The 12,128-nt window shown below is 38.0% G+C and overlaps 1 protein-coding gene across 1 annotated transcript in view; it reads right to left on the bottom strand.

Moving 5' to 3' along the window:
• Positions 1-11,415, bottom strand: part of TTC21B (tetratricopeptide repeat domain 21B) — an 83,307-nt gene extending 71,892 nt beyond the window's left edge. The window contains exons 1-5 of the mRNA XM_045480067.1: positions 11,267-11,415; positions 7,113-7,242; positions 6,914-7,024; positions 3,260-3,426; positions 768-890 (exon numbers count right to left, since the gene is read on the bottom strand). Coding sequence (XP_045336023.1) covers positions 768-890; positions 3,260-3,426; positions 6,914-7,024; positions 7,113-7,242; positions 11,267-11,287 — 552 coding nt within the window. The 5' untranslated portion in view covers positions 11,288-11,415. The remainder of the gene's footprint in view (positions 1-767; positions 891-3,259; positions 3,427-6,913; positions 7,025-7,112; positions 7,243-11,266) is intronic.
• Positions 11,416-12,128: the final 713 nt, after the last annotated feature.

A 12,128-nucleotide genomic window follows, 5' to 3' on the forward strand; every position in this document is an offset into this window, starting at 1 on the left:
TCTCTCTCACACACCCCCCATCCTCATACTCACCTTCTTTTCCTCAAGCCTCCACTTTTACCCTCTGCTTAGCTCATTCCACTTTTCGTCTCCTGGCCTCCCAGCAATGCCCTGAACGTGCCTTAAGGTAGTTCAACTTGTTATCTCCTCTATTTGTAAATGCTTTCCCCCAGGTGCCAACAGAGCAGTAACTCTCACTTCCTATAGGTCTTTGCTCAAATGGCACTTTCTCTGACCACATGATTTAAAGCTATAGGTTCATACTCCCAGCTCTCCTTCTCTCCCTTTATCTGATTTACTTATTTTTCCATTGCACTTATTACCTTCCAATATACTATGTAATTTAATTACTTATTTTGTTTATTGTCTGTCTCCAACAATAGAGTATAAGCTCCATAAAAGCAAGAGGTTTTATTTTGCTCAGGGTCTCCCTGGTATCTACAGTGATGCCTTGCACATATTAGACAAACTATAAATGTTTGGTAAATAAGCAATATAGGAACCAGCGGAACCACCACCACCACCACCACCACCACAAAAACAATTAAAACCAATCAGGATTCAGGAATTTGGTAAGGAAATACCTTTCTCTAGTTTGTAGTTCACTGTCCTATACAAATAAAATGCAAGTTCCTCTTATAGTTGAGAGCTGATAAAAGTAACATAACAATTACTATCTTTTTTGAACTACTCAGTTTTGTTGGGTTTCAAATATATATTATGAATAAATTTTAAAATATGATTTATTTACCCTAACTTCAACTCACCTTACCCAGCAGAGCAAAAATATCATTTCCATCTTGTAATCCCTCTTCAAAATATCTTAGTGCTTTTTTAGTATAAGGTTCTTTTCCTCTTGTGATATCAAGCCATGCTCTCAAAACCTGTCCCTGTAGAATGAAAAATTCTAATCATACTCCCATTTTATTGGAAACAAAAGAAATAAATGTTGATGAAAGAGGTAAAAACTAATGTCCTTTTCTGTAATTAGTAACAACAATCACTCTGTCAAAAAATGTTATGAACAATAAAACAGTGTTCAATAAAACTGGTTCAAACCTTTTCCAGCCTAGAGTTTTGGAAACTGTTATGTATTTTAGCCCTTAAGATTATGATGTGTCCAATATTGAGAAACTTGTCAAATATTCCATTAATACTAAATAACCAGTAGTCTCATCTGGGACTTTGCTAGTAAATTATTATTGAAAGTTGTTAAACATGTAATTCAATACATAAACAAGAATTTGTTACTTCTTTTTTTGGGCAAACAGACCAAGTGAACTGAGATGGAAAAACAGAAGTGTCTTGCTTTATATATAGTAAATGTTAAGATAACCTGGCAACTATCTTAATCCTTGTGACTAGTCCAGTGCATTTCAAATGAAAGGATAAATGGCCTCAGAAATTAAAGACTGAAGAAGTCACAGATGCTTACTTTCAGAAATGTTAGGGAGCCAATGGATTATAAGGTTTATAGAGTGAGAAAGAAGATGTCTACAGGTTGCTTTTCTTTTTAATGTCAAATAAAAAGTTGTGAAATCTGTTTTTCTATCAAAAAATTTCTAGGGGCACCTGGCAGGCTCAGTTGAAAAGCATGCAACTCTTGATCTTGGGGTTGTGAGTTTGAGCCCCACATTGGGTGTAGAGATTACTTAAAAATAAAGTCTTAAAAATTTTTTTTCTAGGTTAATTCATAAACTTATAAATCTTTAAGATTATATTTACCTCCTATATTTCACCTGAAAAGACAGAAATAAATCCTAAATGCTATTTCTACTCACTAGATCAATGTCTGTATTTGAATCGTTTCAACTATTATTTCTGTGTGGATGATTCTCAACCTTTATTTCTAGTCCAATACCTCTTTCCAAACTTTTCTTTTCCTAAGAGCTCATCTACTATCTCCATCTCACTGTTCCACCAGAGGTGGAAACATAGTATGTCTGGAACCAAATACATTGCCCTCTCCAAGACTACCTTCTCGTCCTAACATATTCTCTGTTTATGTTAACTGGGATCTGAACTCTCCAGACTTAAGACCTCAGAGAGACATCCTTGATATCTGACACCTCAAAATCTTGCCCCTAATAATTTTAGAGTCATTGCTAATTTTTTCAAGTCCTGTTGTTAAAACATTTGCATCTAATTTAGCCCGTATATCTCAAGAATGATATAAACTATAAAGCTTTCGTATGCATTACAGTGGTCATATATGTACAATATTTTAGTGTAGGCCCTTAAAAACCTACCATTTGTTAGTACAAATGGTACAAATGGTTAGTACAAATGGTTAGTACAAATGGTAGTACTACCATTTGGTAGTACAAAAGTATGTACTACCATTTGGGGGCAGCACTCTAGTTTCTCCTTAGGCCAGTTCATCCTATAAACCATACTTAAAACAGTCTTCAGAATTTGTACTCTAATAATACCACTGCCACAATTAAAAGTCTCAATGACCTCTCCATGACCACTAAACTTCATAGAAATACTTGTAGCTAGCTGTCAAGGCCCTTCAATTTGTCCCAACCCACCTCTCTAAGCTTTTCTTCCACCCTCTTTTTCTACAGTGTTCCCGTCAAAAGTGAGCTTCTTACTGTACACAGAACCAACACATCTCTCTGTTTTTCTCATTTCCGTTTATTATTTCCCACATTGGGAGTATTTGTTTCCCTTTTCCATCATCTTTGCGTGTGGAAGCTGTATCCATGTTTCAGGTTTTACCTCAAATGCTACTTCCTTCAAGAAATTCTTCCTCATTCTCCTAACATTTATAGATGTGATCTCTCCTTAAGTACCAAAATAGTGCCTAGCACAAAGTGAACAAGAACTGTTAATTACTCTTTTCCTGAATACTTCAATCACATGTCTCTCACACCATTTATAAATATTCTAACAGTATTAGCTGGATAGGTGCTCTAGGACACTACTAGATTGACCCATCCATGTAAGTAAAGTTTATGTATTCCTGATCTTTGTATTATTAACAGTGCAAACAATGGTATCTTGTACCTAGAACAGTTCAATAAGGAGAGTGAGACAGAAAGATAGAGATAAGGAAGGAAGGTAGGGAAAGAACCAGGGAGGGAATTTTTGAAGAGTTAATTAACAGCATAAAAATAGACAACTTTAGACAACCACAATTTTACAAAATAATATTAAAATAAAGCTGTTATTTATAAATTGAGAATAGAACAAATACTACTTAATATGTAAGCTTCCTTTATTGTATCTATTTCAAAATAAGAAGACCAGCTACCTCTTTACTGCCATTTGACATTTTGATCATTCTGTCAATATATTCTCTCGCCTTATCATGACGACCAATGTGCCATAAAAATAAGCCTGCGTGGTACAGAGCTTTTGGCCCAGCTCCTTTACGCTGCTCTTTTACTCTGGCATCTGATTCCAGAATAGCTTCTTTATCTAGGAGGGGAAAAAAGACATTAAATAAAAATTAAATTCTAGATCAAGTGTTCATAATAGGTCAGATGATTAACAGAGCACAGAATATAGTTCTCTCTAGAACACCACTGTCTAACAGAAATAAAATATTAAGTCACATATGTAATTTAAAATTTCTTAGTAGCCACATCAAAAAAGTAAAAAGAAACAAGTAAAATTGATTTTACTAACATATTTTATTTAACTTAACTTATCCAAATTATCATTCCAACACACAATTGACATGAAAATTATTGAGATACTTTTTTTCTTATTAAATTTTAAAAATCTGATATGTATTTTTTACAAGGTACATCTCAGTTATAATGCTAAATTCTCTTCAAAATTATGTGATTTGTACTTAGCTTCCTTAAAATTTATAGATGAAAACAACAGATTCGTATATTCATTATTCCAAACATTACTTTTCTAGTAACTGAATCAAGTATCAGTTTTAAATTTAAAATTAATTAGAATTAAAGTTAATTTAAAACTTGGGTTCTCAAACTAGATACATTCCAGCACTCAAACAGCCACATGTGGTTAATGACCACTGTAATGCATACTACAGTTCTATAGTTTATGTCATTCTCAAGATATAAAGGCTAAATATACAAATTTTTTAGCAACAGGACTTGAAAAAATTAGCAATGATTCTGAAATTATTAGGGGCAAATCCAGGACTAGTACTCAAATTACCCAACTCCCTAATCCAATTCTAAAATATGTAAACATTCCTGGCTGCTCTCATTGGTCAATGAAAGGTAGTATAATTACCATTATTTACATGGTTTAATACTGACTGCATAGCAGCTCCCTTAAAAAGATGGCCCACCTCTCATAACTCTAACTTTTAAATCTATTACACGTGTGCTTAGGACACAACTATCAATTCGATCCAAATCCTGAATTGAATCTGAATGTGGATCAACTATGCAATAAGGAAGAAGAAATGTCAAAGCTGAAGGCTGTGATTCTGACTACCTTTCTGGAAATGGCTACTCAAAAAAGGTATTACGACTCTCTTTTATCTCTAATGATACCAATGTAAACTTAAATGTGGAACCACCAAGGTACGACTTTGAGTTCATGAAATGAAATTGTTTCTGGAAGGCTACACAGATTGCCTGGCAAGAAGACCCTCCAACGCACCCACTTGAACACCTATAGAAGTTTTCATTAAGTAGCCAGGATACAGAGACAGAACTCTGTAGAAACAGAACTCATCAGGGCAGGGGCACGATTTGTACTTTCCTGCCCAGGTATCTATCAAGTCTCAAGTAGGCCACCTGTTAGCTGTGACACCATCTGCACAAAGCTGGCTCTTACCAGATATCAGCTCGAGTTCTTAATGGACCTTTTATAATCAGGGCTTACATCTGTATTCAGGAAGAATGGACATGAATAATCTAAGCCCTTCCTAGGCAATAGTAATGGACATCTGGGCCCCTCCTGAGTTTAAGCCCACTCAAAATCATCTATGGTAGAAAGTAAAGTCTGTACTCAGGGGTTTCTAAACAATATTTCTGCCTCCATCCTTTTAGTGTCCTGGAAATCACATTTCCCAACAGAACCAACACTCTTGGGAATAACCAATTAAATGAAAACTTGATTCTAAGAGGAAAATAGTTTGTACGAATCTCTCTTTTTTTTTAGATTTACTGATTACATCTCTCTATGCAAGTTCTGTGTTCCACCTAAATACACTCCTGCTGGAGCACAGAGAAAGGAGATCCATACAAGAGCCTAATCCTGAACCACTTCCACATATTTGCCCATTGATTTATCCTGTACGACACACGTTTTATAGTCAAATCCTACTTGTGCTTCTAAAACCAGATTAAGGCCCCATTTTACACAAAGCGTTTGCTTTGTTCTTCTATGGATTAATAGTACATATCATTTTCAGTTAATTATGAACTCATTTGTTTTATTTCTCATAATTTTATTTAATAGTAACATTAGAATTTAACCTTTATGGGTTTTACATTTTCTTTTCTTAACTAGACTATAAACTTGATGTCATGGGTCACTTCTTACAATTCTTTTGTATTCTCTGTGTTTGGCATAGTCTCTTGCAGAAGGTAAGCATCTAGTCATTAGATTTGTTTACTTGTTAAACACATTAATGTTTTAAGTAACTTTTTGTTGATCTGTGCAAGTACATGTAGGATAAAGGAGATATGTGATACTTTTGCTTCGGAAAAAAATTTTCTAATATTAAAAAAAGACATTCTGTGACATCTGGTTATAGTCTAATTATTTGAAACATGATGTACATTTGTAATGCTATTAGCTGTTACTGGATATGTATGAAAGAATACAATACTATTCTTCATTGCCTATAATTATGATATTGTGCTTCAGCCATTTAGATCACTGTTCATTGACAGTTCGCACAATTTTAATTATTGGCTTATGCATAAGGTTCTTTCTATAATCTAGTTATATTTCCCAACCTACTACTGGATAAAAATTTACTAAATGTCTTCTAAGAGCTAGCACCCCTCCCTGCCCTGCAGGGATGTACATGGGCCTTTGAGAAGCTTAAGATACAGTGGAAGGGAGAAACTGAATGTAGCTATAGATTTGCACATAAGCTATAAAGTTGGCTGAAAAATGGGGCACCTGGGTGGCTCAGTCGGTTAAGCGTCCGACTTCGGCTCAGGTCATGATCTCACGGTTCGTGGGTTCAAGCCCCGCATTGGGCTCTGTGCTGACAGCTCAGAGCCTGGAGCCTGTTTCAGATTCTGTGTCTCCCTCTCTCTCTACCCCTCCCCTGTTCACACTCTGTCTCTGTCTCAAAAATAAATAAACATTAAAAAAAAAATTTAAATTTTGCCAATCTGATAGGATACATGTAAAATGGTGTCTTTTTGCAATTTTAATTTCCCTACTTACTAACAGAGTTGAACATCTCTTCATATTTGTATCAGCCTTTTCTGTGTATTATCTGTTCATATTCTATAACTTTATTACATTGGCTCTTTATTTTTGTAAGAGTTCTTTTTATATTCAAATACTATTTTCTTGTCAGTTAATGAATTGCAAATATTTTTTCTAGTATGTAGCTCATCTTTTCACTTTCACCCGCACTCTGTCTCCCTCTGTCTCAAAAATAAACATTAAAAAAAAAAATTAAAGTTGGCTGCAATTTATGTGTAAACCTATTTTGGGCTGTCCTTTGTTTAATAATTGCTAATATACAACTTTATATTATTTCAAATGATCCCTATATATTAATGAAACTTTTGCCCTAAGATATAAGGAATATGAAAGTGATAAAAGACACGTATTTCTTGTGCTTGATAAATCAGTAACCTTGTCAGGAAGATAAAACAAATATATAAAATGGTAACTATAGAATATTGTAATATAGATTATCAGACTAAATGTTATGGTAATTGAGAAAAATCAAAATGAATTGAGTAGAAAATACTGTCCTAAGCATTATACTTAAATACTATACCTGGATTAGGACTCATTTTATGGGCATATATCAGTGCAATTAGAGAACAAAGTGATACATCTTGTTTATTTTTAATAGCCTCAAATTCCCGAAGAGCTTCTTGAGTTCTACCTGAAAATCAAAATTATAATGTGAAAAACTTCATAGTACAAAACAAGAATTTAAAACTTATGGAACATGTTTAATAATTAGCACATACCTTCCATTAATGTACCATAGGCATGATAAAACCTGAAGACTGGGTCACTGCCATACCTCTTAACTCCTTCACTGGCAGTAAGTAATACATGATGGAAATATTTCTCCTGACAATAGTAATTAATCAAAGTCTAAAAGGAAACAGGGACTAAATGTTAAAAGAGATTTTGGTGTTCAAATACCTTAAGAAGCAGATATTAATCTAAAATTTTAAATAATCTAAAATTAGATAATGTGGTTTTTTTCCTTCCAAGTTCCTGAAAATATTGTTAAAGGCTAGCACTTAACAGTAACAAATGCAAAACACAATGAACACAAAATTTTTGAAAAAACTCAATGTTTTCTAATAATTTCAATCTTTTTTTTCTAAATTATTTAACAATACTGAAATTAGGCTACTATTGCCTCTTTCCTTTGCCCACATTTTCTTAAAGGTTTTAGAAAATGGGAAAACAGGGATGCCTGGGCTCAGTTGGTTTAGCATCAAACTCTTGATTTAGGCTGGGGGTCATGATCTCACAGTTTGTGAGTTCGAGTCCCACAATGCTGACAGTGGGTAGCCTGCTTAGGATTCTCGCTCTCTCCCTCTCTCTCTCTGCCCCTCCCCCACTTGCATGTACACTTGTGTGTGTGTGGGGGGGGGGGGATTCTGTCTCTCTCTCAAAATAAACTTAATAAAACATAAAAGAAAAGAAAATGGGAAAATTGACAAAAACAGGACTAGTAAGAGCCTTCCATTGCCAGACCACAGGATTCTTTAAAAAAAAAAAAATCTTGCTTCCATTTTGTTTTTAGAGCATTACAAAGTAACGACAAATTGAATTCAGCAATTCACTGTCAAATGTCTTTTTTTCTGAGTCTACAACAAAGAACTGTCAGTAAGAACAAATGATCTGAACTTTTTTAATGGAAATTATTACTTTTAAGCTTTTTTCAAAATTATATTATTTAGATTTACTTGGCAGAAAACTACTATCAGGAGATACTAAGTTCTGATTAATTGAGTCTATGCTTTACACCTTTCTCTCAGGATCATACCTAAGGCTTAGTTGCTAACCTAATCAAAGAAGGAAGCCATATTCACTATTTCTGTAATGGACCTGATTCACCTCCATAAACCAATTTGGACCATCTCATACTCACCTACTCTGATTCTGCAGCCCATATAGCAGGAGGGAGAAATATAGATGAAGCAGTGATTGAAAAGATTGAAAAGTGAATGTCTAGACTGTTTAAAAAAATTTTTTTTAATTTTTTTATTTTTGAGAGACAGAGCATGAGTGGGGGAAAGGGGAGAGAGGGAGAGAGAGAGACAGAGAGAGAGAGAGAGAGAGAGAGAGAGAGAATCTGAAACAGGCTCCAGGCTCTGAGCTGTCAGCACACAGCCCAACACCGGGCTCGAACCCGTGAACCGTGAGATCATGACCCAAGTCAAAGTCAAACGTTTGACTGAGCCACCCAGGTGTCCCTAGACTGCTCTTTTTTACAGTGTGTTGTTTCTGAAGGGCTACAGTCCACATGCTTCTCTTGAACACTTAGGCAAACATTCCCTTTTAACTTTTACTCTGCTTCCCTCCTTGTGGTTACTGCTCTCTTGTTCCCAGTTACCCACACAGCACGCTTCAGTAAAGCGCACTTTTCCTCCTGTGCCCTTCCCTAAGATTGCAGATGAACTCTTTGTTTGCCACAACTAAGGACAATGTTAATATCATCTTACTTGACTTCTATTCAACATTTACTATCACCAAGCATCTATAATTTTCCTGAAAGGTATCATAAAAAGGACATGGATTTAAGGTGAAAAGACCTGGTTTTAAATTTCTGGTCCATCTTACACACCTTAGTTTGGTCATTTGTAAAATGCCACTAATCATTTATAGACCATTGTGAGGATTAATTAACAGTATCATACTGTAAAACTCCTGTTCTGAGAAAAGTAAGTTCCTCTGAGCCCTATACATTGATGAAATAAAAAAATGTAGTGTCCAGTCAAGACCTCTCATCAAAGCTCCAGATTTATCTTTCCATTTGCCCCCTCTACCCAAGCCAGAAATCAAGTCATGGCATCCTCCCTTCCAGTTTGCCCAGTCTCACTAATTCTAACCAGTCAGTAGGCTCTTCTGTTTCTCTAGTCTACTTCCTACTCTCACATCTATTACCACTCCTTGGTTTGTTCAGACCAACAAATGTTTACTGACTGCCTACCAGTCCCAGGCACTGGGCTAGATACTGTTTATGTGAAGATGAATAAGACATGGTTCCTGACCCAGAAAGGCTTAAAATTTTAACCTGAGACTAGAATCTAAAGACTAATACCATGCCATAAATACAAGCAAGAAAAGAGCTTACAAAGTGTTGTAGGGATGTAAAGAATGAGGTTGGGGTGTGGGATGACAGAAGAATAAAAAGATTCTCTGGGTGGACTTCAGAATTCCCTCTTGAATCATGAACTCCTCACTCCGTCCACACGTACACATATTTCCCCTTCATGATCCTTGAGGAGGGTAGAGGAGTTACCAGGCAGAGGAACAGCAACAGAGATAAGAAATCAGCAGTGAAACACAAGGATGGAGAGGTGATGGAGAGGACTTAAAGTCATTCTGTACTGTAGAGCAGGGATTGACAAACTATAGCCAGCTGCTCTTTTTTTTTTTTTTTTTGGTATGGTCAGCAAACTAAGAATGGCTTGTACATTTTCAAACAGCTGGCGGGGGGGGGGGGAACAAAACAAAACAAATACTCATAACATGTGAAAATTCTAAGAAATTCAAATTATAGTGTCCATAAATAAAGTTTTACTGGAACAGGGCCATGCTCGCTCATTTGTTTAAGTATTGCCTATGGTCGCTATCAAGCTGCAATGGCAGGTTAGATGCCAGGAGCCCTATGGCCTGTGAAGCCCAAGATACGTACTATTTGACCCTTTACAGAGAAAGTTTGCCATTCCCTGTTTTAGAGTCTTATGTTAAGACGCAGATTCTAGGATGAGGAGGTTGGAGAGAAAGGTAGGGTCTAGCAGGGCCTCATGTTAAGGACTTGGATTTACTCCTCTAGTCTAAGTGATGAAGAGCCACATTAACAGCATTAGGCATGAAAGTGTTTTTATTGAAAAGTTCACTTAGTTCATAGTGCAAAGGACAAATTAAAGTTATGAAAAAAATTAAGGAGATGGGGAGGGCTTTGGAAAATAATGTAACTCAAGCAAAAAATCAGAAGACTCTCCAGGACTCTTTGTCACTGCCAAGTTGTCCTTTATCCACTTTTCACCATCTAACACACTACATACTGTCTGACTCCCCCCACTCAAATGTAAGTGAAGACTGGGAGTGTTTTTCTTAGCTTTAATATTGCAGGACTTATTATTTTCAGGGCTTAGAATAGTGCCAGCAACATAGTGGGCACTCAGTAAATACTTGTTGAATTAATTTAAGGTTTTTGTCCAGCATTAGATTGTACAATCTGTGAAGGCAGGGGCTGTTTAGGTCTGCTCATCACTCTCCAGCTGCCAATGTACACACAGCGAGCCCTCCATCAACATGTGCTGAAAGAGGGAATCAGTGAACAAATGGGAGATCATCATCCTACAAAGAAACTTAATTCTCAAGCCTCATGTCCCTGTTTTTAGATCATTTCTTCAGTAGACCGTCACAAAATATTTGCTTAATAGATGAATCGGTGATAAAGAACCCCATCACCCCAAAATAAAGACTCCTCCATTTTCAAGCCTAGCACTTTGTTTTCATACAATCTTTCGTGTTCCTGTTCTGTGCAATCGGTTTATTGACACTAGTTTGCTTAATTAAATCCTTAAAAATCGCACCGGGAGGCGCAATAGGTGTTATTCGTTGACCAAGCATCCGGAACAAACGGGATACAAAGTAAAAGTAAACAACCCAAACGGGGTGGGACACGCACACTAACGGCAATTCGTTAGCAGCGTGACTGCCCCGGACTTCAGGATTCCAAGGCAGGGCCCATGGAGGTGGCCCTGGTGATACAGCTACAGGCCAGCACCGCCCGACTGGGACGCCTGGCGAACCCGGGCAGCAAAGGCACAGCAGTATAACGACGCCCTCGCGAAGTCCTCTCCTCCCCACGCCCTCCGGGCCCACGCCGCCGGCAGAGGCAACTTGCGTCCAGGCCCCGTCCGCTCACCTTCAACCCCTGCGAATCCATGGCTCTCACCGGGAGGGGGTGCGAGCCTCCGGCAGTTGCGCCCGCCGCGCCCCAGCGGAGGAGCCCAGGGCTCAGAGTCCCGCAGCCCAGGCCCAAACCCCACCAGAGCTTCTGGAAGCGGCGGGAGGGGCGGGGCGGGGCGGGGCCTGGCTGCCATTGGCTGCCGGTAGCAGGGGGCGGGCTCTCAACGCAGGGATTTGCGAGGAGGAGGTGCCGCGGGGAGGAGGTGCCGCGGGGAGGAGGTGCCGCGGGGAGGAGGTGCCGCGGGGAGGAGGTGCTGCGAAGACCCGGAGGAAGGGCTGCGGAAGGGGAAGGGGGCGGAACCGAGTGGTGCGGTGGTTGCGGTTGGCGAAAGGGTCAGAGTGCGGAGCGGCATTAGGAGGGAGGTGGATTTGGAATGACGGAATAAAGGAAATGGAGGAGGTAGTAGGAAAAAGAGCAGTCTCCTTCCGATCACTGGCTACAAAGAAAGACACCATTTTTTGCACGTTTGTGTAGGGGCCGGTTCCCGCAATGCGGCTCTTTGAAGGCCGGAACAACGCAAAGAAAAACTTTTATCACTTTCACTTGCAGTAATCCATTATCACCGCAAGGTGGCGCAGAAAAATCAGGGTTCTTTACAGAAAGCTCACCTTTACAGGCATTGCAGCGATCCCCTTTGTTGTTAGAATGCGCATTAAATTAATCCTTTATTTTAACCTTTCTGATAATGATAGCAAGTTTTTAAAAATATTTTACTTTAATGATACTGCTGATTTTAACCTGATAAGATTAACTCCTATGCATGGGGCACCCGGCTGTGATTCTTGGTCTTGGTGTCCTGCGTTCGGGGCCACACGTT

The sequence above is a fragment of the Leopardus geoffroyi genome, chromosome C1 (genome assembly GCF_018350155.1).
Source record: "Leopardus geoffroyi isolate Oge1 chromosome C1, O.geoffroyi_Oge1_pat1.0, whole genome shotgun sequence".
Classification (NCBI taxonomy): Eukaryota; Metazoa; Chordata; class Mammalia; order Carnivora; family Felidae; genus Leopardus; species Leopardus geoffroyi.